This window comes from Lissotriton vulgaris, chromosome 9 (genome assembly GCF_964263255.1).
Source record: "Lissotriton vulgaris chromosome 9, aLisVul1.2, whole genome shotgun sequence".
Classification (NCBI taxonomy): Eukaryota; Metazoa; Chordata; class Amphibia; order Caudata; family Salamandridae; genus Lissotriton; species Lissotriton vulgaris.
This window is the reverse complement of record NC_141697.1, coordinates 968,121,518-968,148,923: the sequence shown is the minus strand read 5'-3', so window position 1 is coordinate 968,148,923 and position 27,406 is coordinate 968,121,518. Positions and strand designations below refer to the sequence as shown.

The following is a 27,406-nucleotide window of genomic DNA, read 5'->3' as shown; positions in this document are numbered from 1 at the left end:
ATCATTTGTAATTGAGTTAACTCTGGTATATTCTGCCTTTAGCACAAGTACGGAGCTCTCATATCACACTTCCTATTGCCAGACCATTATTTAATATGAATTAGGGTGCTAGGCTATGTAAGAATAAATATACATGCATGATGTTTTTTGTTAATTCTGTATATTTTCTTCATGTTTGCTGTTGCCATTTACTAGTGAATTTTCCTACGTATTTTGTGCAATAGGCTAAAGTATAATAGACACCTCTAGTAGGAATATGCCCATATAGTGTGTGTGAATTATCTTTGGGGTTGCTTGAGTGAACTCAACAATAAACTGTTTGGTTTCTGGAAAGACTGATTCGAAGTTCCTTCGGATGCATTTTTAGGGATAGCTATATAGAGTCCATCTTTTGTGTCCACTGAGTGTGACCAAAATATTGACAGACGTCAAAGTCTTGCAAGATGGTGCCCCTTGTGTTTCTCTGCCATCCTTAACATGATACGAGCATGGCTGTCACTATGGACAGAAGCTAGAACAACATCACCAGCTTGATTGATGCTCCCAGAGGGTGAAGAGATGCTAAAGAGTGCTTTTATTGAACTAACACACTCAACTTGAAGAATGTGCCTGTGAAGTTCATGTTATCTACTTTTGCATATTCTCATTTACTCATACTGCTATGTTCTGCTAATTGGGAATTTCCCCCCTAATAATACTTTCATAATGATAATAACTAAATCATGGAACTGAACAAAGTCTAACTCTGCTGAAAAGCTTATAGGGCATTTTCTGGTGGATGGTCAAAATGTATATATTTTTTAGAGATCAGGGCCAGATTTACAACCATTTTTTGCGGTCGCAGAGGGGCATTTTGCCCTTTTGCGACTGCAGAAAATGGTAGGACAATGTACCAATTCTATTTTGCGAGTTGCTAATGTAATGTAATAGCGACTTATGTGCACTATCACAATTTGCAGAGAAAATTAAAACTTTCCATTTAGAAACTAAAATGCCAATGAAAAATCAAAATGTTATTTTTGCTTTTTATCAAAACCCACAGAACACAATGGGCCCCTCCTATGGGGAATGAGCTTCTTCTGGCATAGGAGCGGGGTGAAATTTTTATAGCTGTCTGCTTTTTCTCTATGTTATGCAATCTGCAGGCTGTTTCAGCAAGGAGAGTGGGCAGACCTCTGGCTTGTTCATCGGAGGAAGTTTCTTTGTTGCCCGAGCAGGCAGGTATCAAGCCTGAGTGGGCGCAGGGGAGAGATGTGCAAATATTTTGGAGCCATTTGTTAGTTTGAATTGTTCCCAGAAGACTGTAAAAGTGATTTGGACAGTGAGTGGGCAGATTTCTGGAAGTGCCAGTGAAGGTGGAAGGGTGATGTGCCATCAATGGCTTGAGTGGGTGACTATAATATTCTAGAATTCTCCACTTTCATTTTAAACCTCTACATAGGTAAAAACAACAGAGAACAAAAGTAATATGAGATTGGAGACCAACCATCGCTGCTCATGAACCCGTCTGAAGTGTGGAGCGCCGTTTTTGGACTTCTATTCCTAGACGGTTGTGGACACTGTCTCTGGTCCTGTTATAGGTGCCCGTGAGGGGGCACCACAGTCTCCTGCTGAAGACACACACACCCTGCAAGTGACTGAAGTCCTGGGTGCTTGGGGAGTGCAGGGTGGGAGAGGGGTCAGCTGCAAAAAGACTTGGGGTGCTGATGCCTTGAATATCTTAGGTCAGAAGTCTGCAAAGACTGGCTAGGAGAGTAGGTCCAGGCTACTAAAGCCAAGCTGCTGCTACAGAGGTGACAGCAGCACTGCTCGAGGCTGTTGAAAGATATGAAGAATCCTCTACTCAAATTTGGGTGGACAGGAGGCCACAGAAGGTTACATCAGGCACTTAATGCTAAACTGACTCTCAGGGCAGCCGGTGTGGGATGTCCCTCCAGGGGACAGGCGCACAGCCATGCTAGATTCAACGATCAGCCCTTTTTACACGGGGGTCCACTGACATATCATCCCCTGGCCGGGCAAATCTAACCTTAAACTCTGTGGTCCATGTGGAGGATGAGACTCACAAGGCACCTAGTACACAGCCTGCTCTCACTGCCTGCTCTGCACCACTATGAGGAAAGAACCATGGGCAGAGCTGCAGGCAACAGTCTTTCCCAGTGTGTTGGGAGGAGAGGAGAACCACAATCAATCAATCAATCAAGGGAATTGTAAGCACGCTACTCACCTGTGAGGGTCTCAAGGCGCTGAGGGAGGCGCAGATCTGTTAGCCAAGAGCCAGGTATTGAGGACCTTCCTGAAGGTGTTCAGGGAAGGGGCATGTCTGATGTCTGCCGGTAGTTTGTTCCAAGTTTTGGCTGCAATGTGAAAGAATGATCTTCTGCCTGCTCTGGCTCTGTGGATGCGAGGGGTTTCGGCCAGTGTGAGGTTGGAATATCGGAGGTTCCTTTTGGATACGTGGAAGTTGATTCTGTCATTGAGGTTTTTGGGTCCGTTGTTGTGTAGGCATTTGTAGGCGTGAGTGAGGATTTTGAAGGTGACTCTTTTTTCCACGGGGAGCCAATGGAGGCTTCGTAGGTGTTGGCTGATATGTTTGAACCACAGGATCATCATGACTGTGTGCATCTGAAAACAAAAAGATGCATAGGTGCCCCCAAAGGCCCGACGCACTATAGTTGAAGACCCACAAAGTGGTTAAAAAAAAAAGAAAACAAAATGGAAAGGTAAAGCTTTAGAGATCAGGGCCAGATTTACAACCATTTTTTGCGGTCGCAGAGGGGCATTTTGCCTTTTTGCGACTGCAGAAAATGGTAGGACAATGTACCAATTCTATTTTGCGAGTTGCTAATGTAATGTAATAGCGACTTATGTGCACTATCACAATTTGCAGAGAAAATTAAAACTTTCCATTTAGAAACTAAAATGCCAATGAAAAATCAAAATGTTCTTTTTGCTTTTTATCAAAACCCACAGAACACAATGGGCCCCTCCTATGGGGAATGAGCTTCTTCTGGCATAGGAGCGGGGTGAAATTTTTATAGCTGTCTGCTTTTTCTCTATGTTATGCAATCTGCAGGCTGTTTCAGCAAGGAGAGTGGGCAGACCTCTGGCTTGTTCATCGGAGGAAGTTTCTTTGTTGCCCGAGCAGGCAGGTATCAAGCCTGAGTGGGCGCAGGGGAGAGATGTGCAAATATTTTGGAGCCATTTGTTAGTTTGAATTGTTCCCAGAAGACTGTAAAAGTGATTTGGACAGTGAGTGGGCAGATTTCTGGAAGTGCCAGTTGAAGGTGGAAGGGTGATGTGCCATCCATGGCTTGAGTGGGTGACTATAATATTCTAGAATTTTCCACTTTCATTTTAAACCTCTACATAGGTAAAAACAACAGAGAACAAAAGTAATATGAGATTGGAGACCAACCATCGCTGCTCATGAACCCGTCTGAAGTGTGGAGCGCCGTTTTTGGACTTCTATTCCTAGACGGTTGTGGACACTGTCTCTGGTCCTGTTATAGGTGCCCGTGAGGGGGCACCACAGTCTCCTGCTGAAGACACACACACCCTGCAAGTGACTGAAGTCCTGGGTGCTTGGGGAGTGCAGGGTGGGAGAGGGGTCAGCTGCAAAAAGACTTGGGGTGCTGATGCCTTGAATATCTTAGGTCAGAAGTCTGCAAAGACTGGCTAGGAGAGTAGGTCCAGGCTACTAAAGCCAAGCTGCTGCTACAGAGGTGACAGCAGCACTGCTCGAGGCTGTTGAAAGATATGAAGAATCCTCTACTCAAATTTGGGTGGACAGGAGGCCACAGAAGGTTACATCAGGCACTTAATGCTAAACTGACTCTCAGGGCAGCCGGTGTGGGATGTCCCTCCAGGGGACAGGCGCACAGCCATGCTAGATTCAACGATCAGCCCTTTTTACACGGGGGGTCCACTGACATATCATCCCCTGGCCGGGCAAATCTAACCTTAAACTCTGTGGTCCATGTGGAGGATGAGACTCACAAGGCACCTAGTACACAGCCTGCTCTCACTGCCTGCTCTGCACCACTATGAGGAAAGAACCATGGGCAGAGCTGCAGGCAACAGTCTTTCCCAGTGTGTTGGGAGGAGAGGAGAACCACAATCAATCAATCAATCAAGGGAATTGTAAGCACGCTACTCACCTGTGAGGGTCTCAAGGCGCTGAGGGAGGCGCAGATCTGTTAGCCAAGAGCCAGGTATTGAGGACCTTCCTGAAGGTGTTCAGGGAAGGGGCATGTCTGATGTCTGCCGGTAGTTTGTTCCAAGTTTTGGCTGCAATGTGAAAGAATGATCTTCTGCCTGCTCTGGCTCTGTGGATGCGAGGGGTTTCGGCCAGTGTGAGGTTGGAATATCGGAGGTTCCTTTTGGATACGTGGAAGTTGATTCTGTCATTGAGGTTTTTGGGTCCGTTGTTGTGTAGGCATTTGTAGGCGTGAGTGAGGATTTTGAAGGTGACTCTTTTTTCCACGGGGAGCCAATGGAGTCTTCGTAGGTGTTGGCTGATATGTTTGAACCACAGGATCATCATGACTGTGTGGATCTGAAAACAAAAAGATGCATAGGTGCCCCCAAAGGGCCGGACGCACTATAGTTGAAGACCCACAAAGTGGTTAAAAAAAAAAGAAAACAAAATGGAAAGGTAAAGCTTTCCTGGGAGTAGCCACAGCTACATAAAAGGCCTAGAAAAGAAAGGCCTCAATGCAAAAGAGTATGCCATTCACCCCTGTACAGGGTCTTATATTTTCACATTTTCTGATGCAGGTGCCCCAGAGGGAGCAGATAACCCACAGATTTCAGAAGTGTTCCAGGAGTCATATCCCACCAGACCCCTAACAGAGAGAGAATAGTGATGCCATACGTCTTGCGAGAAGAAAAATTGATGGCTTCGGAAAAGTGTGCCATATTTTCAGTGTTGAGATTGTGTGTTGCTCTGAGAATGTTCATCCCTTGTGTTTTGGGTCCTGGGTAGTTGCTTAGCAACCTTGTGTCGAACAAGAAACATGCAATTTCTCTGAAATGTTCAGTGCTCTGAACGGCTCCTTTTTCAGTGATGCTGAAAGAGAGTCAAAGCTCATAGGCCTGGCTTTTTGATAGCGAACACAATAATAGGTGTGGTCAACGCCATAGGCTCATGGTATCACATTTTGCACAGATTGTCAATGGTTGTAGCCTGCCTTTAATGCAGTGAATACTATTTACAAAGTCAGTACACTTGACTTTTAATAACTGGATAGCTCTGTACAGGTTTGCTGTAGGGAGTTTTGAGGGCCTGTGACCCAAATTCTGCTCAGAAGCCCATGGCTGGTGCTACTACAGGTCAATGCACAGCATACCAAGGCGGTGTAGTCTGGAATCCAAACCAAGCTTATTTGATCAACTATCAGACACCCCGTCCCTTTACCTCATTCTTGCATATTACCGTTCTCTCCCTTTGAGACTGTTTTCCATCTTTCTCTTTCTCCTTCTTTCCCCTTTCGTTTTTTTTTCCCTCTCTTGCTCTCGGGGAAATATTAGATGAGAAAAAACGTGGGCCCCACTGGCACCCACCAGATCAAGTTATCCACTGGTGTGCTAGAGCACTGCTGGTTATATTTGTCTTAGAACTAAGGGTGTGAACATTTTTGAATGATTCCTCTGAAATTATGCAAAATATCAGGAAAGTTATGAAAAATGTTGTGTAAATTATGATAAATCAACTTGAGAGATTCCTGAGTGAAGGTTTAACATAAGGACATGTCTCACATTAAAATGTCACTCAAGGCACCAGCTAGGGGACTCGTTTGGATGGAAAGGTCTCTTGTAAAAGATTTCCACCTAGAACCTCTACCCTGCAGCAAAAAAAAAATAATAATTTCACAATTTGACACTGGCGAAATTTTCACCATTTCATGTAATCGGATTAACACAACATTGTACGGAATACTAAGTAACCTTAATGGATTAAGGTTCATATGTTTACAACTGAAATAGGTTGGGAGGTCCCTTTCAGCTCATTTCCAGATGACCAAATAGGCAAAGTAGGCATCGGCCTATGGGCCTCACTCCTCTTAGGGGCCCCACGACAACAGATCAAAATAATATTGATTAGATCTTGAACGAAAATTACAATCAAGCTTTCCAAAATTGTTTCTAATTCATTTTTGTCTAATAACATTAATAATTGTTAATGTTTAGTTTTGTGTAATAAAATAAGTTTACTAAAATTGTTGGTTGGTAAAATTAAAAACTTAGTGAAAGATCATTTTCGGGGGGGGGGGGGGAATGTTTCGGCTGTCCCGGTACCTCCAACGGATTTAATCCGCCACTGTTTAAGCTTTACATTTGTGGAGGTACTTTAATAAAATACGTTTTTTTGTGACATTCACAAATAGGCGTAGCATCAAATGTAGTTGGCGAATGGGTACAGTGTGTGATGAGAAGGCAAGCCATGCAGCTGTATTTTGACAGGGCATCACATTTACACTGCCTTTATTGCTTTCAGTTTTACTGAACAGTGTGTGCTAGTGGTGGGAGTAAAATGGATAAAATTAAACTTTCTCTGCATTTTGAATCTTCTCAGTATTATGTATTTGTATAAGAATTCACGGTTTCCGGGAATCTCTGGGTGTGATAAAACATAATGATGATGTAAGGAGTTGTGGTCTTGCATTAATGAGGCTTCAGGCTCGTGTTTTCTTTTTCATTATTTTTATATTGCAATGTTTGTAATGATTGCTTAGCCCTTGTGGCAACTGAGCACAGTACATCGAGCATGAGACATGCAGTTTGAGATGGATAGGTGGATATACATGAGTGATGGGGACATAGTAGGTAGGAACCAGTGTAGTACCAACTGCACGACATAAGCAAGTGGCAAATATCAAATAAGGCTTCAAACTGGGTCAAATGGTTTGAGTCTGGTGGAGAATGGAAACTGGGTGGATAAAACAAGGGTTTTGAGTTTTGTCAAAAGGTCAGGAGTTAGGGGGTCAGTTTCTGGTGGAGGATGGAAGCAAAACAGGAAGAAAGGCTGTCTTCTTGTATTCACTTTCCTTCCACTGCAGCTCTACATACCATTAGCTCTTTACTCCAGGTGATTTGTATGGAGCAAGAGGAGAGATCTGCTACATAAGGAGGGGTCTGTCTAAAGTAAAGAGCGATACCACTCCAGAGACTGGAGTCAAAATAATGGAAAACCTGTCTTCTTGTATTCCCTTTCCTTCCTCTGTGGATCTCCAGTACCTTTGTGTTTTTTTGACAAGTGACCAGTGTGTGGCCAAAGGACAGTTCTTCTGCCGGATAATCTAGATTGTTGGTGTGGATGGCTTTGAGGGAGATGTAGAATGGCTTGATTGTTCTACATGCTTGGAAGCAGGGTTCTTCTTGGAAGCAGAGGTTGTGGACCTCGTTGATTGGTGGGTGAGGTGGCTGTATTTGATTTAACCGGTGATGACTGATGTAACGAAAAATTAAACAGGAAGTTTCAAGGTATATGGTACATACGTCGTAATCTATAAGTGTTTTTTAAATTCAAATAAATCGTAATCCGGCAGAGAATGGGTGGTGCAAATAGTGAAAGACTGTGCCATCATTGCTTTATACTGCAATACAAGAATCCCAAACTCTAGAAAAAGTCTCTTGTAGATAGTAATAAGAAGTCTTTGTGAGACAGAATGCAAGAATTGCCATCGAAATGTAATGCAATGCAAGGATGGTGTTTGTAGGAAGCAATACAGTACAAGTACTTAAGCACTGTAATCTGACTTTTCTCAATCAAGTATATTTATGTAGCGCAATATTCACCCAAATATGTTTTTTGGTGCTAGAAAGATACACTTATTGAATCAAAGAATTATTTATTGAATAAAAAAGATGTTTAGGTTATTTCTTAATTGAATTATAGAAGGTTGAATGCAAAGGTCTATGTGAAATGATTCCAGCCAAAACCCAGCAGGGACCTTGATATCTATGTCAGTCAGTCTATTATGTTACCTTTATAAATATGTATTTTTTTTAAATACGCTTAACTGTTGATCAACTTCATATGCAGTAGAATGCTACAAGCCCTCACTGCGTACAGCTTTAAAATCATCTATTGAAGTTATATGCTTAGGGAATGGTCACTTGTGCGTGTGCTGTCCACTCTATTGATTCTGTGCAGCACTGGAGTTTGGACAGAAATATCAGATAGCTGGGAGGGGACTGTTTTTAGTTTCACAAACCTAAACAAAAATGTGTAGCTATATCCATAATGAAGTCTCACAGACAATACAGTTTTAGATAGTCTCAAAGAGTAATAGTGATGAGTAGTTGCTAGGGCCAGATGTAATAAAAGACCTGTTGCAAAAAAAAACCTTTTGCAACCATGCAAACATTCTTTAATTTTGCAATGCAACCTATTTACTAATACATCCAAACATGTCACCACACAAAATATACAGTCACAGGGTGTCACAGAATGATCTGCCAAATGAATATGAATTAGACAGGTTCCTTTTTGAAACCCCCTGTGCTTGGCTCCAAAGTAATACAGGGACGATAACTCCAGTCAGCTGCATTCCTAATCAGGATTTTTATTAAAGCAGCACATGTTCCTTAAAGAAACCAGTATGGCCTTAAAAAAAGCTTTCTGTTAGGAAAAACATCGGGAAGAGTTGTCAGTTGTCCCTAGCCATGATTTACTAAGGGAAGGTGTCCACAAACCACATCTTTGATCTTCCCCTTTGCAAATCAGTTACCATCAAACACATAAAAGGTGATGGGAAGAAAGCTTGCAATAAGTCTAACCACTGGCAAACGCTTTGAGTAGCATTCCAATCCACCGTTCTTTTGCTCACCATGGCACCTCAGTTTGGACTCATCCATACGAAAACTGGTTTTGTCCCAGATCCAATAGGAACAGTCCAGCCTGAACTGCCAGGCCAGGTCATGTTTGAACACAACACAAACAACCCAAGGTTGGTTTTGCCCTGATTGTGGTTCTTAAGTTGGATGTAGCTTTGTTCTAGTGGCCCAGTGAGCATGGGACCAACGTTTAGGCATACGATGGACTGGGATGTGGCCAGAGTATTTACCAGTGGCTGAGATTACTTCAAGTATCCCATCCAACATTTTTTGTATACTTCAAATCAGTTACCACACACTTTGTGGTGTTGGCAAGTGATTAATAGTTTGTGACCACAACTTTGGTCTCAAACGATTAATACATTTAACAGTGAATCATAATTCAGATTGAATACCTCTTTCAAGGGCCTTTCTAACTGTGATTTTGTATTGGTTTGTAAATCCATTTTGCCAGTCAGAAATGGAAAATGGATTTAATATATACCAAAAAGCCATTTTACAGTGGGAAACTGTGATTTTGGAAATCACAGAGTTTTTGATCACATAATGAATTGTACCTGTGGCGCATAGCGCCATGAGCTGTGTTGAAGATATTTGTGGATTTCCGAGCAATGAAGTGGAGGTATGTCTTCTTCAGAGGAGTCAATACATTATAAGAATTATGCCTTATCTCTCAGTGGTATAATGCCAAAAGTGGTGTTGAGTAAAAGTAGGGGACAGCAGTGGAGATCTCTGAATACTGGAACAAAGGAATGGCTTTCTTTTACAGTAGTAAATTGTGAGAGTGATGACTTACCCGCTTCTAGTGATGCAGGAGAACAATCTCTTAGAGAACTGAGGTAAAAGAGTGATTTTTTGCTCTTAGATCATAACTGGAAATTAATTGATCAGAAGTCTCACGCAGTGATCCCTTGAAATATGGGGAAGTGTAATGACGCCTGTGTTCTTACCTTCAGGATCTCACCATCTGCATACAGAACATACATGGTGACCTCAATGTTCTTCTGGACGCTTTTTCCTCCCCGCTCAAAATCCCCCCGCTCCAAAGTGAGGTACAAGTCGTTACGGATGTCACCTGTGGTGGGAGACACAAAACACAATTACACATGCATTTCTGGAGATACACCATAATTACCTGTGCTCCAACAAAATCACTAGGTGATGTGTGCAAGTGATGAATATAGATAGGGTCAAACACCTGAGAGAGATAGCAGAAGATAGAAATATAATTCTTCAAGAGGAACCACAGATACCATTTTGTCATGGGGTCCTTGTGTCCAACCGCCCATGGACTTCGATTCACCAAACTGCCAAGGGTAGAGAAAGTGAGGTCAGCCACCCTTGATATGAAGACAGCACAGAGTTGGCCAGTTGGCCCATCTTTTAACCCATAGCAGTTTCTTATTTGCTGCAGAGAGGCTAGGCAAAGGGCATCAAATAGAAAAAACAGAAAGTAAAGAGGGATCTTGTAATCCTCTTTAATTTCTATTTCTTCCCCTTGAAGGGTCAGGAGATCATTACCATGGGTACCAAAGCAAGGGGCGAGGGATGGGACTATTATTCCTGGCTACCCCAGTTGATGTTCATGCAGTTACCACAAAGTCATTATTTTCTGTTATGAATTGAGAGGAGATATTCAGCTTTGTAAAAACCTTCAATACATGGCAGGCAGCATAAATCACTATCCATGCATTTTTAAACAAGGACTCCTACTCTTGACATGATAGAGTGGGTTTTTGCAGGTTCAGCATACCCGCTCTTGTTACTCTCACATAATATACAGATCGGGCATGGCAATGACATGGCATCTTGGAATTGGATATTCTAGCTCAATGAAAATGGAAGATTCCACAAGCATAAACTATGCATCTTCATCCTAAGCCAGAGCAGAAAGGGTAATGTTGATGTAAAAGGGAAAGATGGCCCTGAAAAGGAAAAAAAATACAGGAACATTTTCTTTTTGAGAGGACATGAGGTAGGCAACTGAAAATTCTTGGGGGTTACTCAGGAAGTTCATTCAGTTGTTTTGACAACTCAGGGGATCACGCAACTCCAAGATTCAGGAGACTGAAGTTCAGTTTTATTAACTCATCAATTTTTATTCATCTCCAGAGGAATTCAAGAGGTACCAGTGAGTCAAAGACCAAACAATGCTGGCCTATGAGTGATAAAATAATTTATCTCAGGCATCTGATCTTCCTGTCCTGCATTGCAGAGAAGCAGCCGCCGGAGTGGGGAAAGAGCAAACAAAAATTTTAAATGATTGACCCAAACATATTTATGTTTCATAGCTAAAAGCATAGGTGATCACTTATTGTCCAGTACAAAGACTATGTGCTAATACTCGCTGGTGCAAATGACATTTGTGTTTAGCACGCTCTGAATTTTTGCACCAGATTTTTTACACTTGTACAATGTTTTTAAAAATAACATGATTAAACAAGTTGTTTCACTATCTTCCATGTGTTTTACTGCATTTCATACTAAAGCTCTGAATGTGAAATGCTATGTTGTGGAGTTAGCACTTCTTCTGACAGTGTTGATGCATCAATCTATTCAGTCACTGTTTCATACATCCATGTTCCCAGTCACTCATCATCCTTACACTCAGTCTCTTATTCTTGCATTTATGTATGTATTCATCTACCCATTGACTCATACTTGTGACACCCACTTGCCCATCTATGGTCCCACACAAAAAAAACTCACCAGCCAATGAAGCAGCACTTTCAGCTACAAATCAGACCTTCTAAATATAGAAGTAGTTTAGGAAGTGTGTGTGAGTGTTGCTGGTAAAATGTGACAACGAATCTGTTAGGGACAGGATAGTCTAGCCTGTGTGGGGTGTGAGAGCGCCTTCATTAGACTTAAGACAACTACCCTCTGAGATGCTTAGGAATGATGCTAGTAGAGTCTGACTATTCATCTGTGAGGGATGTGAGAGCACTGTCCGTAGGGTGTGATTACTCATTTTTGCAATGTGTGAGTGTGCGTTTTGTAGTATAAGACTGGTACTCTGTGACAGGTCTGAGATGCCTGTCGGTATTGACGACTGCAAGTTAGCAAATTGTGCGCGGGAACTGTCTGAATTGTTACTGCCACTCCGGGAGGCACTCGAGAGTGCTTTCGTTAGATCAAGACTGCTACTTTGTGAGGGGTGTGAGAGTGCTGCCAGTAGTGACAAACATCTGTTCAGTGAGGAATGTGAGAGTGCTGTTCATATTGTGTGGCTCCTAGTCTGCGAGGGGTGAGTGCTGCAGACAGAGTTGTGTCAGTACAGAATAAGGATGTAGGCTAAGATACCTTATCAGATGCATGAAAGACACTGCTACAAAACGGCACCAGCATTCTTGGAGAGTGCATATGACAACATAAATCATTGGCAGTAGAAGTGCAGCTTAGACAAAGGTCTGTATTTTGTATGCATCTGTAAGAAATCCTGTGTACACCTGTGTCTTTCCTTTCTCAACCCAGAGCTGTATGGCAACAACATGTTCTCATATAGAGAAAGATAAAAGAAATAAAGAATGAGTAGCACTCTGGGAGCCAGACAGCTTGTGTTGGGCCAATTAGCAGGTAACAATCAACAAAAGGAGAGAAAGGGATTCGGGCACTCTTGGTCCCCAGTCAATTAGCAAGTAAACAAAGGAAGAGTGTCCGTCGGAAAAGCGTTCAGAATGATTATAGCACGTGAGATTGAGGCCAGTTGTAAGTGGTCGTATGGAAAGACCAATTTCAAGAAAAAATGCAAGATTTTTTCAGGAAACACTCACTCACCCTAGTGGTGACATGCTTCATCATCGGGTCAACCGGGAGAGATCGAATACCTCCCCGGTGTGCTGCGACGCCAGGAGACTGCGGAGCAGGTTTTCGTGAGGGTAGGGAGTGAAAAAAGTAGTGAATTTAAAAATGTCCAAGGTTGTACCAAAAAATCATTTATTGGCTGGTCAACCTGACATATTAAAAACTTGCTATGTGTGGGGAAAACTAACCAAATAAAGTATACTGGTGTTTCCCTTTTAAAGAAAGGTCAACATGTTTCTGCCCGTGTTATGTGTGACTTTACAGGGCTTTCTTCAGGACCAGTTTGCGAGTGTCACCTTGACAGGTCTGGGCGCGCTAAGGCCCACCCTGCCAAAGGCAGTGAAAGTTAAAAATAGCACTATGTGTGAAATGGAGCATAAAAAATACAAACTTGTAAGTCTGGGGTTTTACCTCTGTTACGAGGAACGTAGAAGTCTGTGAACAAATGGTGAGACAAACAGACAAATAAACAAACAAACAACATAAAATCAATCGATATTATTCATTTTTTAATGGCAATTAATGCAACTCGGTGGCGTGACACGTGCTGGCATACCTATCAAAGGCCGTGGCCGAGATGAATGGGATGCGAAGGAAAAGTTGTGCCACAAGCCGGGGTGGTGGGCCTCAACTAGCGCTGAGAAGTGTAGTCCAGCGTGCTCTGTTGCACGTTTATCTAAGGCAACAGACTGATAAATGGAGACTTACAGTGTTAAGTCCATCCGTGCAGGAGGCCAGGAGTGGCTCCCCGTTGTTACATGGCTACCTATAGTCGGGAGACGAGGAAATGGTCCCCGAAGTGGTGAGCGTGGAGGCAAAGCTACTGAGTAAGTACCGGTAACTCTGCTGGCCGTGACTTGTAACTCTGATCAAGCACACATATACATGAGCGTGAAAAGAAAGATTATCCTCACTTGTAAAAAAATGAACCACGCCCCATAGAACTCAGGAGGGGGGTGGGAGCGAAAATGGCACACCCTGTTTGGGAAGGAAAAAACACACACATAGAGGATTTTAGAGACCTGGCAGAGTCTCGTGCAATAGACTTATCTTAGTGGAAGATGTCCGGAGAAAGTTCCTTACGCCCGCAACGCTCTGCACCCTCTCGGTACCTAGCTGTTCCCTCACTGGATCTCGTGGATCCTGAGTGAAGGGCGAGCCCGGTATTATGAGGGAGGTGACAGGGCTCGGGCCAATGGGAGCCGCTATTCAAGGCGAGGCTTGAAAAGCAAGTCCCGTATTCCCGCGAGAGGTTTGATCAAAACGGGGATTGAATTCGAGATGGAAGCGAGGCTTGGGAAGCAAGCCATAGGCGGCCTTGCGATAGGGTAAAGAAAGGCTAGCATTGTATTGGGAGCGAAGTTTGAGAAACAGGTACTCGTAGTGGAAGAGTTCAAGGCATTGTACCTGAAGAAAGTTACAGGTACAAAAAGTTGTTCATAAATTCTGAATTTGCAAAAGGGTATTGACGCAACAGATGTTTGTGTCTCAGCTTAGTGTCTCAGCATTAGATGGGGCAGGATTTGTCAGGTATGATTGAAAATAAATAAAAAAATACATATTCCTTCCGAGTGGTAGTGAATGATGCTCAGCATAACAAGAGCCCTCTAGTTCCATGATTCAAGAAAAATAGTTCACACGGTGCTTGGGTTTAACCCAGACTCGCAGTAACCCAATGATCAAATGAAGTGCTGGACTAAAAAGTACCACAGCTCTGGCTAGTGTTAAATGAGTGTTAAATCTAATGTTTCAGGACACTAGTCCATGGAATTTGGTCGTTGAGCCCATGGATGTGGGTACTGAGTCTATACACCCAGCGCTGTTCTTTCTCAAAGAGAATGCTGTCTCTATTTCTCGGATTGTTGACCTGCTCGATGACTGTCCAGGTCATGTCATTTGGGGTGTGATGTGCCTGCAGAAATTGCTTGCTGAGTTTCGTGGTGACATTTTTACAGCGAATGTTGCAACGGTGTTCGCCAATGCGTGTTTTTACCTTTCGTGTTGTCATTCCCACATAGCGTTTCGCACATGGGCAAGTAATCAGATAGACTACATTAGTAGAGTTACAGTTAGTATGGGATTTTTGAATCCACACTTTTCCTGGTTCCAAATTGAGTTGTTTAGTGTGGGTGGTAAGATGACAAACACTGCAGTCAGTGCAAGGGAAATGACCAGTAATGGGAGGAAGGTGCCAGGGTTCTGTAACAGACCTAGTTAGTGTAGCCGGTGTTGAACATGGTAAGGGTCTTGTATGCACTAAGGCATCTTTGAGGCTCCTGCCCTTTTTGAAGGAGAAAAGGGGTTTCTCCCAATCTTTCATGTTACTTGTGATTATTCTCCAATTTTTATTGATCGATTTCTTGACGTTATCTGAGAGGGTGCTGTAGGTGGTCACACATGTGAGCGGCACCTCTGTGTTTGTCTTCACATTCTCCTCAAGAAGGGCATCGCGGGGTTGATTGCGTGCCCGGGTCTGGCCTTTGTTGAGGATTCCTTGCGGGTATCCTCTTTGCTTCAATTTCTCGGTCAGTTCTTTAGCCTGGACCTTGTAGTCAGTGATTGTACTGCAATTCCTTCTCAGGCGCAGGAATTGTCCATAGGGCAGATTTTCTCGTAGAGGTCTTGGGTGGAAACTGCTGAACTCCAAAAGATTATTTTTTGCTGTAGGTTTATGATGAGTCACAGTGGTGAGAGATGTTCCCTCTATCCTTATCACTACGTCAAGGAAGACAATCGATTCTTTGCTATGATTGTGGGTGAATCTCAAGTATGGGTCAAGGGTATTGACCCAGCTCAGGAACTGTGTGAGACTGTCTTCATTCCCCGTCCACAGGAGGAGAATGTCATCGATGTACCTCCTCCATAGTCCTATGGAGGAGGCATAGGGGTTTGTTGTAGGTAAAATATGTTTGGTTTCAAAGTCATACACATACAACCCTGCTATGCTGGGAGCAAAAGTACTCCCCATTGAAGTACCCGTGCACTGGATGTGAGGATAATCTTTCTTTTCACGCTCATGTATATGTGTGCTTGATCAGAGTTACAAGTCACGGCCAGCAGAGTTACCGGTACTTACTCAGTAGCTTTGCCTCCACGCTCACCACTTCGGGGACCATTTCCTCGTCTCCCGACTATAGGCAGCCATGTAACAACGGGGAGCCACTCCTGGCCTCCTGCACGGATGGACTTAACACTGTAAGTCTCCATTTGTCAGTCTGTTGCCTTAGATAAACGTGCAACAGAGCGCGCTGGATTACACTTCTCAGCGCTAGTTGAGGCCCACCACCCCGGCTTGTGGCACAACTTTTCCTTCGCATCCCATTCATCTCGGCCACGGCCTTTGATAGGTATGCCAGCACGTGTCACGCCACCGAGTTGCATTAATTGCCATTAAAAAATGAATAATATCGATTGATTTTATGTTCTTTGTTTGTTTATTTGTCTGTTTGTCTCACCATTTGTCCACAGACTTCTACGTTCCTCGTAACAGAGGTAAAACCCCAGACTTACAAGTTTGTATTTTTTATGCACCATTTCACACATAGTGCTATTTTTAACTTTCACTGCCTTTGGCAGGGTGGGCCTTAGCGCGCCCAGACCTGTCAAGGTGGCACTCGCAAACTGGTCCTGAAGAAAGCCCTGTAAAGTCACACATAACACGGGCAGAAACATGTTGACCTTTCTTTAAAAGGGAAACACCAGTATACTTTATTTGGTTAGTTTTCCCCACACATAGCAAGTTTTTAATATGTCAGGTTGACCAGCCAATAAATGATTTTTTGGTACAACCTTGGACATTTTTAAATTCACTACTTTTTTCACTCCCTACCCTCACGAAAACCTGCTCCGCAGTCTCCTGGCGTCGCAGCACACCGGGGAGGTATTCGATCTCTCCCGGTGGACCCGATGATGAAGCATGTCACCACTAGGGTGAGTGAGTGCTTCCTGAAAAAATCTTGCATTTTTTCTTGAAATTGGTCTTTCCATACGACCACTTACAACTGGCCTCAATCTCACGTGCTATAATCATTCTGAACGCTTTTCCGACAGACACTCTTCCTTCAATTAGCAGGTAAGTCTTGAAGTAATGGAGCGGGTGGCAGAGTTCTTAAGTGGCATTCTTTGGGACAGGAGGAATACTGGGGGAGTTGTTAAGGTCCAAGAGCATGCTAGTTCTCCTTACTGGGTCCCTAGTTACTCCTTTCCCTTCTTACAGGGAGAGGTGTGGTGCAGTGGCTAGAGTGGCTGACTACAGAGCGCAGGCTCGCGGTTCGATCACTGGCAGCAGCTCAGCTCAACACCATGTCACTCTGGGCAATAGCTGACTTAATCTCCCTTACGGCCCCCAGCGCTTTGAAACCCTTAAGAGGGGTGAAACGTCTGCGCTTTATAAATAGGAATTATTATTATTACTCCTTGGTAAGAATGCTTGGAGCCACAACACAGCATGTGTTGCTCTGAGCTAAAACTAGAACAGTTGCAAGACCTGGGGAAGGATCCTCTCCCCTTTGGGACGACCACATGAGCTTGTAGTTTATAAGGTACTGCTGCTCCAGTAGGAGAACACGATGGTAAACGGTTCAGGTGGAGTCCTACTCGATCAGGAGTCCAGATAAAATTGTTGGCATGTAGAACAAAATACAGTAAGGGGTGCTCAGCTGTCAGCAGCTATATAGACTCAGTAAAAAAAGAGTTATTAATGGGAAGGGATCTCAACATTGGATCAGAAGAAATAAATATTCACAAGTGTGGGTAGCAATATATACTCAAGATCGGACAAGGCTGCCTCATTGAGAGCAAATGTATTGGTTGCTATCGAGCATCATGTTTGCACTGATGATTCATCCTTATAGACTGAGGGACCCTGGATAGGCCGACCTCATCATAAAACTGGAAGGAGTTAGAAAGGCAATGGCCCAGACCCCCAACTAATTAACCTACCTCAATGTGTTCATGAGGTACTCTTAATAGCAGTTGCTACCAATACCACCCACAATCGTAATATTTAAATAAAGATCCTATTTCACTTTTTTAATCTCCATTGGCTCTGCTTTTGGGTCCCCATTATATGAGCATAAAATCCTTTACATTGATACAGTTGATGAAGGGGGTACTGTTGATGCCATGAAAAGGTTACCTCTACAATGGGAAGTGGTAGCATCCATAAGGGGGAAAAGTTGCTCTCTGATTAAGGATATTATAATTGAAAGCAGCAATGAGATGGGTAACTTGCAAAGAGTTTCTAATGTTGGATCTAGCTGAGACTTCAGTGTCAGAAGCTATGCAGTTCCCCCGCATCCCAATGAGGCAGAAGAATCAAGAGTGTGGCAGGCCGGACAGCTGCAAAGTTGTGTTGGATTTGAGAACTGTTTAATTGCCGTGGACAAAACTGATGACTATGATAAAGCATTATACTAGGATCCTTATTTGAAAGTAAACCCTATTTTATTCCATCTGTGAGGCATTACTAAACGTGTTGCCAATAGTTGCTAGATACTCCTTCTTATATTTAGAATTTCTTTGCCTGGACCTGATGATTATTCACTGAACCTGCTTTTTGAGTGTTAGGACAGAGCTCCTTAGTAATGTGCAGGCTTAATATTTTATCAGTATGCTATCAGTGTTAGATTTTTTAAAACATCTACACCAGCATACATCAGAATGGTCACTTGCTTGATTTGATTTTCACCCCAGTGAGGCTGGTGGATAAGCAGACATTGTTCTGCTGGTCTGATCTCATCATTGTCTAATTCATTTCAGGATTAAGAGGCCCAAGGAGGACCGTGGCTTGAAAATGGCTAATAGTTTGACCATATTGATACCAGCCATAGACAAAATGAACAGCCGATGATTTCATGGACATCTTCAGAACACTGGACCTTTCCATGGGAGAGGGTCCAGGGAATATTGACTATAAGAGCTATTTTGAGTGGACTACTTCCACTCTTGATGCTGTCCTCCGTCTTCATACTCCCCAGCATATACTGGCTTCTTAAGGTCTATGACCCTCTGGGAGCTCTGCCTAATGGCTCCTATGTGATCAGAGCAACAGATTCTGATGCAGAGTACAGTTTCACTTCTGAAGCTGAGATGCCCATGCTTTCTAAGCTTGAAAAGCTAACCTCCGAGGGATTTATGGATTTAGCAAATCCTTTTACACCAACAACACCTCTGGACTCATTCCTCCAGTTGTCTGAAAGTGTTAGCTCCCTGTGGCTGATTCTTTCATGAACAAATGCAACAATTCTATTTTGAATGTGGTAGTGTGAAATGGGTGGAAAAAGGCCTTAGCTGTGCCACTGCTAAAGAAGGACAGCACTGGCCTTGTTACCTTAAGTAATGTAGGCCCATTATCAATTCCGATTTTTCCTGTAAATATCTTGAAGGATTTCCTTAAGAGTCAGATTTATAGATGTGTGGAGTAGCATAACATCTTAGACCAGGTACAATGAGACTTCTGCCCTACTCATGGGATGGAAACCACCTTGGATGACCTTCAATTGTGGGCAGATAATGGTCACTGGGAGCCCCAAGTGTTGCTAGATGTATCTACTACCTTTAGAAATGGTGTCCCATGATAGGCTGCTAATTAAGTTGGCTGAAGTAAGCATTCAGAATGCAGTCCTTAGGATCAGGTCTTACTTGGAAAGCACATATCAGGCTGTCTATCTTCCCCCATTTAATTCTGGGTTTGAGCTTTGCTGCAGGGTGTTTCAAATAGCTCCTCATCCAGCCTCACTATTTTTAATTTATACATCCTCTTTTTGGCCCACCTTTTGGCCCGGTCTTGCAGAAAACACAGAAATCCTGTTCTGCTCTAATGGCAGCCTCTCCACTGCCATTCCCAAGAACCTAAGGCCAGCCATGTAAGGTTCCCCTCCTATGGAAGCTGAAGTGGTGCCTACTTTTGGCTTCCATCTGGACAATAAGTTAACCATCTCAAAGCCAAGCAAACTATCTATCAGTAACGTCTTTCTCTCTTCAATTATTGTTTCACAAAATCTTACTTTTTCTACCTTTATATGTACAATTGTTGGTTATTCAGGGGAGCACTCTTAGTCACCTGGACTACTGCAACACTATTCCCTGGTTCAGAGGCAGGGCTCTTAAAAAGGCTACAGCATATTCAGAATGCCACAGCTAGACTGGCTCCACTGTGACCTTGTTTAACATCTGCTTCCGGTGCTCTTAAATCTTTGTATTTGCTACCAATGGGTACAAGGATCAATTTGAACCCATTGTGCTGTGTCTATGGGAGTTTCTATGGAAAGGGACCACACTGTATTTAACAGAAGCTCATTCACTATAAGGCTCCACACATGATGCAGTCGTATGATGTTCTTCGAGTCGTTGTACCTACCAATAAGCAGATGAAACTGGGAGCCAAGCCATTCTTGGTCAGAGCATCACTTCTCTAGAATTAGCTTCCCCTCTCTCTGCGCAAAATGCTTAATTTACTTTGATTTATGAAAGTCTTAAAGATCTGGTTGTAAATAAAATAGCTCCCACACATTGTCTGTCATTGCAACTCTAGCACTTACCTCAGCAAGCAACCATGCATGTGCAGAAGGGGGAACATATAAGGAAATTCAGACCCAAATTAAGATCCCATTGTAGCATCACAAATGGTTTGGGAAGAAATTGAGTTAAACCCTCAATAAAATGCATTACAACAAGTGATTTAAACAAGGACAGTTGGTCTGGCAAGTGAGAAAAGGCCAAAAGGGCCAACAAATAATGTGGCTGCAAGACTTTGCGGGGCCAAGGACAGAAACAGTAATATATCCAAGGCCACTTGAATTATGAGGCAGGAGAGGACCAAATACTGCAGCAGGTTTGAGCAAATTATGCAACAGGAAATGCATATCATGTGGTACAGTTTGTAATAGCATTATTTAGTCATTTTTAAACTCTGTAACACTGACTGGGCATTGGTTGCTCCTCATTAGTACCAGTGTAATACCTGAATACAGCAATAAGTAACAGAAAGATGACCAGTCCCGTTTTGCAAAGGGACTTCCAGCAAGGTGCAACATTCGTTGCTACATTTTTTTGTAACTTTTGAACCGTTTGAGCTAGAAAAAGATTTTTCATGTTAAAATCTGCAGATTATGCAGCATATGATAGACTATGCAGCAAATCTGGCAAATCCATAATTACGCAAAAATCGCCGGAGCCGCACTATCACATAATTCCAGTGGCCCAGAATATATATTTGACAGTTTGGCTTATTAGTAGTCTATGGTGCAGACTCCACACCAAGCCACACAATTGCCTGAGTGCCAAGACTAGATGGTTGTGTAGAAGGACAGCGGGATGCAAGGATGACATTCACATCCTCAGGTGGCAGGTCAAACTCACTCAACTACCACAGCTTAATATACATACATGGAAGTGTAGAATCGGCAGGGTACAGAACCCTTCCTTGCTGCTTCAGCAGAAGGTTCCCACAAAACAGTAACCTGATTGAATGATAAAAGCTCATGCACAGAATTTCCAGGTACGACACGCTCCAGGATCAATTTGAAGCCACTAAGATGACATGGGTTTGGTCTTTCCTGATCTTCTTCAGAACTTGGGGCATGGGAGGCAGTGAAAGAAAGTATATAGAAGTCCTGTGCGCCATTCGAGCCTGTATGTGTCTCATTCAGAGAGTGTTACAGAGAACTCCAAAGCACAGAGGTCTTGGGCCCGACTCACAAAAGTAATCTGAGTCAAAATCCTAACTTTACGACTTTCGGTATTCACAAAAGGCATTTAGGAGTAGTAAAGTTAGGATTCCTAACTTTTCTACCCCTAAACTGAGATAAAATCCTAACTTTATGACTTTCGGTATTCACAAAAGGCATTTAGGAGTAGTAAAGTTAGGAATCTTAACTTTACTACTCCTAAATGCCTTTTGTGCATACCGAAAGTCGTAAAGTTAGGATTTTGTCTCAGATTACTTTTGTGAATTGGGCCCCTTGAAACTAGAAGGTGGTGAAAAGATCCAGCCAATGTTCGCTCCACTTTTGGAAGATGTCCTGCACTATCTCGAGATGCAACCACCTTTCATGATCCGCTTGGCTCTGCCAGCTGGGGTCATCTGTCCTGGCATTTAAAGATTGTAGTTCACGATCAGGAGATGCCTTGACATTCCAACTAACTCGAGAGGCTCACTGCCTTTTGGCACAGGTTCTCTGACCCCATTCCAGCCTGTTTGTTGCAGTATCACAAGGCAGTGGGGTTGTCCATTACAACCTGCACCAGCCTTCCCTTAATGAACAGCAGGACAGCTTTCAACACCATGCAAGTGGACCTGTGTACAAATAGATTCATGTGGAGACAGGTTCCCACCAGAGATAAGAGTACTCTAAACTCATCCTCTCACAATTGACTGCCCCAGCTTAGCAGGGACACATCCATCACCACTGTCAACTCTGGGTGAGGAGGGAGAGGAGTATGCCACTAGTCAAGTTGCAGTCTAGCAGCCTCCTCTGCAGAACTTATGAAGTCTCCTCTGAAATTTGGATGACATCCAAAAGGTTTCTTTGGTGCTGGTCCACCACAGAACCCACATTTGCCACCAGGTGAAGTGGACAAGAAGGATGCAGGATTCTACAAGCCAGAAAGCCTGCAAGTTACTCTCACTGAGATACAGGACCAAGGCTGAAACATCAGGATCATAGCCCAAATGTTCTGGACTCGGTGAGATGGAGGAAAGGCCCTGAATTCAATGTGACTTAGGCTCATTGATAAAAAAAACAAAGATGTCTGGCGGTTCACCATGTTCTGGATGTGGTCCATGACTGACTGTTGACAGTCGGTGAGGTATGGAAAAACTAGTATCCCCAGCTTCCGAAGAAGGGCAGCGACCACTGCTATCATGTTTGAAAACTAGTGAGCACTTGCATGACCAAAGGGCAGCATGGTAAACTGACAAAGCTCCTGGATGACCTTAAACCATAGGTAAGGTCTGTGGAATTGTAGGATGGACACATGAAGCCATTCATCCTGCAGGTCCAAAGTGACCATCCATTCGCACGATCCAAGTCAGACAGAACTTGGACCAAAGTGACCATTTTGAAATTGTCCAAACCAGAGGAAGGCATTCATTGGGTGAAAATCCAAAATAGGATTAAGTTCCCTGTTTTGGGTTGTCACATGGAATTAGCTGTTCAACATAGAGGATTTATAAAGACATGCAGGAAAAGAGTAAACCACTAAGGCCTTTTGGTATACCTCTGAGGCTGGGACCCTCTGGATGGTTCTTTTGGCCAACAGAGCCTGAACCTCTTGCAACAAAAAGGATAGGTGTCTTCTGAAAGGGAGTTGAGATGGCTGGAAAGGAATGGTAAGGAATAGCCCTACTGGATGATCAGAAGGAACCATCTGTTGGATGTAATGCACTGCATGAGAGAAAATGGCTAATCCTGCATCCCACCAGGTAGCTGTGTGCTGGTAAGGGTAAACTAAAGTGGCTTGGAGGCTGATGCCACATGGGTAGAGGCCTGGGTGAAACAGTTCCCAATGCCTGCTCAATACACATCCTCAGCCATGAAAGGAAAAGAGTGACTGCTGTGGAGGTGGTAGAGCTAAGTGATGCCTATAAACTACCCCCCTGGAGTATTCATGAAAGGGCCACAATGGCTGAGGAAGCTACTGGGCAAGGGTCGAAAGGCTCACGGACATACTCTAGCCCTACTTTCTTTAAAGTGATTGAGGATGGATACATCCTTTTCGCCAAAGAGGCAAGGCCTATCAAAAGGCATAACAACAAGAGACAACTGTGTAACCCTGAAAAGCCACACTGTTGCCCCTAATGCACACACCAAGCAGTCATTCATATCCAGGCTAGCCTTAATGATGCACTTTGCTGCTCCCAGACTGTACTAAATGGTTTGAGACCTAGAGTCCTGAAATTCTTTTGGGACTGCTGGCAAGATCTCGATAGTCATCTCCCAAAAGATTCAAATATAGTGACCCATTAGACAGACCACAGTGGCAAATCTCAGCTTCAAGCTGGAGGAAGAACACTTCTGCTTTCTGAATGCTTAAATACTGTTTGACTCTCTCCAGGAGAAGGAGGGATTGTAGGGCCGTAGGGAATGCATTAGGGTTAACTTTGCTGGCAGAAGCTTGGACCACAAAACTCTCAGGAATCTGGCACTGTTTAAGAAAGTCTGAGTCACCCAAACATGGTCTGTGATGACTGGCCACCTGCCTGTTTACTGCATTGTAAGAGCAAGGCTTCTCCCACATACCCATAAGGGCCTGTCAGGTCGTAATTAAATTGAAGTATGGGCTCAGATAATGCAGGTTCTGGGTGCAAAACCTTCATAGGGACATTTGTCTTGATTTATCTTGAAAGTAGCTGTAGGTCATCAACATCAGCTGCATACCTAATTACCATGCCAAAAGTTTTGCTTTCTTACGTAGGTGATCTAAGGGGTGACACCAGCCCAGTGTCCAGGGATGCATGTCTTTATTATCATACTAGTGTAGTGTCAATACTTCCCCATCGACACCATTGACATCGTCAGGTAGATCGGAGTTTGAAAGAAAAAGATAATTAAGCCTCTGAATAAAGGCTTGGGGAAGAGGAAGAGTTTTGTCAGACTCAGAGAGTTCAGTTGTGCATGGGATCCGGTGTGCATGAGTGGAATCCAGGAGCAACCTCATCGGGGTTGAAGTGGATTTGGCTTGAGGTTGTACATTGATAGAGGTTTGACCTCAGGCGCCAGTGACATCAGGAGCAGCACAGATCCTAAAGCCTAGATGGAAAAAATACAATCGAATAACAGTGCCCATATTACCCACTTCCATCATATTACTTCCTACCAGGGGATTTGAGGGTGTGTGGGTTAGCTTTCAGTTTGTGAAAAGTGAGCATGCTCAGACCAGCTCTCAGCAGTGGAAGCCAGTGCATACAGCCAGGCAGAGGCACAACAAGTCACCTCCCCACCTTTGAAAAGAGTGTGGATATATAGACCTGTTCGCAGTGCAGCTGGGAGTGGTTGGACAAAACCTGAAGGTGCAAAATACTGTAAGCTGGTGCAGGCAGCTAGCTCCTCCATCCACCACCCTGCTCCCCTCTCCCAAGAAATGGTGCCCTTTGTCACATTCCCTCTGTTCTGTCACAGAAAGCATGCAGGCCTGTAAATTGATCAGTGGGGGGGAGAAGATCTGCCAAAGTAAGTCTTGCATCAGGGAATTACGAGCTATGGAAGGAAATGTGTGAGCGAGCAATAAGTGACAAAAAGAGAACGATAGAGAGACAAAACAGAACAACTGGACAGAAAAAGGAAGAGATGGAAGAGTGGGATGAGGCAATGTAGGAAAGAAGAGAGAGAGAGAGAAAGAGAATGGTGAGAAATGTGAAGTAGAAGTGAGAGTTTATTACATAAAATAGACATCTTTAGAGTATTAACAGTTTGTCTAACATGCTACATAGTCATTGTTATTTTTTAGTACCTCACTGATCAATAAGACATCATTCTTTTCGATTTGTCCTTAGAACTCTCTTTCAATCCTGAATTCCTCTCTGCCTTCTTGTTCTCCATTTCCCCATGTGTTCAGTTCCATTTCAAAATATTCCTGCTTGTGTAACCTTTACCTCCCTCTTTCAATTCTTCTTGGTTCTTTATCTCTGTTAACCAGATCAATGTATCATTTTGCCCATTCAATCTCATATGAAGAAAGTCCCACCTGGTCTACTTCCACTTAACACTGTGTTTGACAGGTAGGAAGGGAGACAAGGAACTGCTGTTGCCTCCCATAGGAAACCACCATTTTCCAGATATGAGCTTTCATGCCACCATTTATACTTTATCCTTCTGTCCAGTTTTGGTTGACTATGCATTAGCTCTAGTACTGGCTCAGTTTTCTTCCAAATAGCTTGACTGCACCCCTTTTTTAAATGACATCACTATATGATCCTTCCAAAGCTTTACTATTTATGAAAAGCTGATGGGAATTGGAGGTTATAAAAATAGAGACACTGATAGGATAAATTAATTGACTTTTTAACCGCATTTATACAAGCATCTCCTAATCCAAGGTGACTTGTGACAACCCTAATTCTCTTAATTTACAGGCTCCCTCACATGGTAATGTTGCTATGCTTCTTCTAGCATTGCCAGGTTATCATATTGACATACTTGCTTCTCCTTAAAATAATTTACTCCTATGGGAGTCCGTGTTTCGCCCGACATCACAGGCTCCTATGGGGAAATGGGGGGAGAGCTGAAAACTCTGCACCCTGTCGCAGGCACGCCATGGTGCCTGTCACACAGTGCAGGGTTTTACAGTAGGGTCTCTTAAGTACCCCCTTGGCTCCCAACCCGAGGCCGCAGGATGAAGCGGGCCCTGCTAGGGGCCCAAAAATTCACATTCTGACAACCTTTTTGTGTCGGACAGGTCAACTCGGAAATGCTGTTTGAAACCGACATCGTAATTGCTCAGTCGGAAACGCAGTCCATAGAGCTGTACGATGAGGGTCGGACTGACACCATTTTCTCCAAGAGCCAACCGGAACCGAGTCAGAAAGACTGTGTGGTTTACAGTCCTTTTTTTTTGCTTGCTTGATTACTAATCAACCTATTTAATGGCGTACCCCTCCGTGATCCCTCACCAGCTGCTCCGCACCCTGACCAGGTGCCGTGAGCGTGAGGTGTAGGTGTCCCGCCGTGCCAGCGCCTGGACTGAGGTAAGCTTTGCTTCCATCCCCTGACCCCCCGAGGCTCGTCCCAATGTATGCAGCCCAGCCCTCATGGCATTTACGGTAACTGCTCCTAACCCCGCTTTGGACCCGCGTCCATCAGTGAGAGTTACCTGTTGCCGGTTACAACAAATCTTGCAGCCCCATGTTCCTGACCGCTACTGAGATTGCTCATCACCCTACAACTGACCGACGCTCAGTACGATCAGCAATCGAGCGGAGCATGGGGAGAGCCCCGCCCCCCCCTGCCCCCGACCTAACTAACTCGACGTTACTCACATCTTGGAGGCATCCAACAGCGCGGTGACCCTGAGCACCACAGCGCCGGTTCTAATAATGCCTTAGGCCTGCTAGCATGAATTGGCAGTGGGCTGCAGAACTTCATTACTGGGCTCCATCCTGGGGCCCCGCTGATCTCTATACTTTTAATGTGGATAGAGTGGTTGTCCCCCTTCCCTCCCTTCTCTTCCCCCTTCCCCCCTCCACCTTCCCCCCCCCTTCTCCTACTCCATGAGTAGTCACAGGAGCGTCTGTTTTAACCCTGGAGGTCACTTGTTACACTAGCCTCCACCACCATGCATTAGCATAACAATAACACACCAACCCCCTCCTTGAGGTGTAATACACATATTAATCCCTCCCTTCCCTACCCTACAGGTTTACCCACCAGACAGTGCTGGCCTCACGGGAGCATGCTGCGAGGCCCTTGTTACTTTCCCTTAGGATAAGAACCTTCCTGCTATTCTCCAAGGAATGGGTGTCACTGTGAAAGATTCGGCATCACACTTCAGATTAGTATTTTATCTGTACTCTGCTTTCTCAAAATAGAGATAATAATCGCGCCATCACTAGACCGATTATGAAGGGAAATTGCACACAGTGTCCGGTATGATCAGTTTCCCTTCACGTCCCCCTTCACCCCTCACAGTGTGGAGAGCGTTCACTGAAGTCACTCTACGTCTTCTGACTATACAGTCACATAATTAAGCTATGACTTGACTCGCTCTCTTTTAACCCCTTTTTCCCCTACCTCTAGGTCGCCTAATTAGAGCAGGACCCCGT

At 43.9% G+C, this 27,406-nt stretch overlaps 1 protein-coding gene across 1 annotated transcript in view; it reads right to left on the bottom strand.

The window, feature by feature from the left end:
- DOCK3 (dedicator of cytokinesis 3) overlaps positions 1-27,406 on the bottom strand; it is a 1,414,611-nt gene that overhangs the window by 361,802 nt on the left and 1,025,403 nt on the right. The window contains exon 15 of the mRNA XM_086938817.1: positions 9,792-9,916. Within this exon, the coding sequence (XP_086794943.1) occupies positions 9,792-9,916 (125 nt within the window). The remainder of the gene's footprint in view (positions 1-9,791; positions 9,917-27,406) is intronic.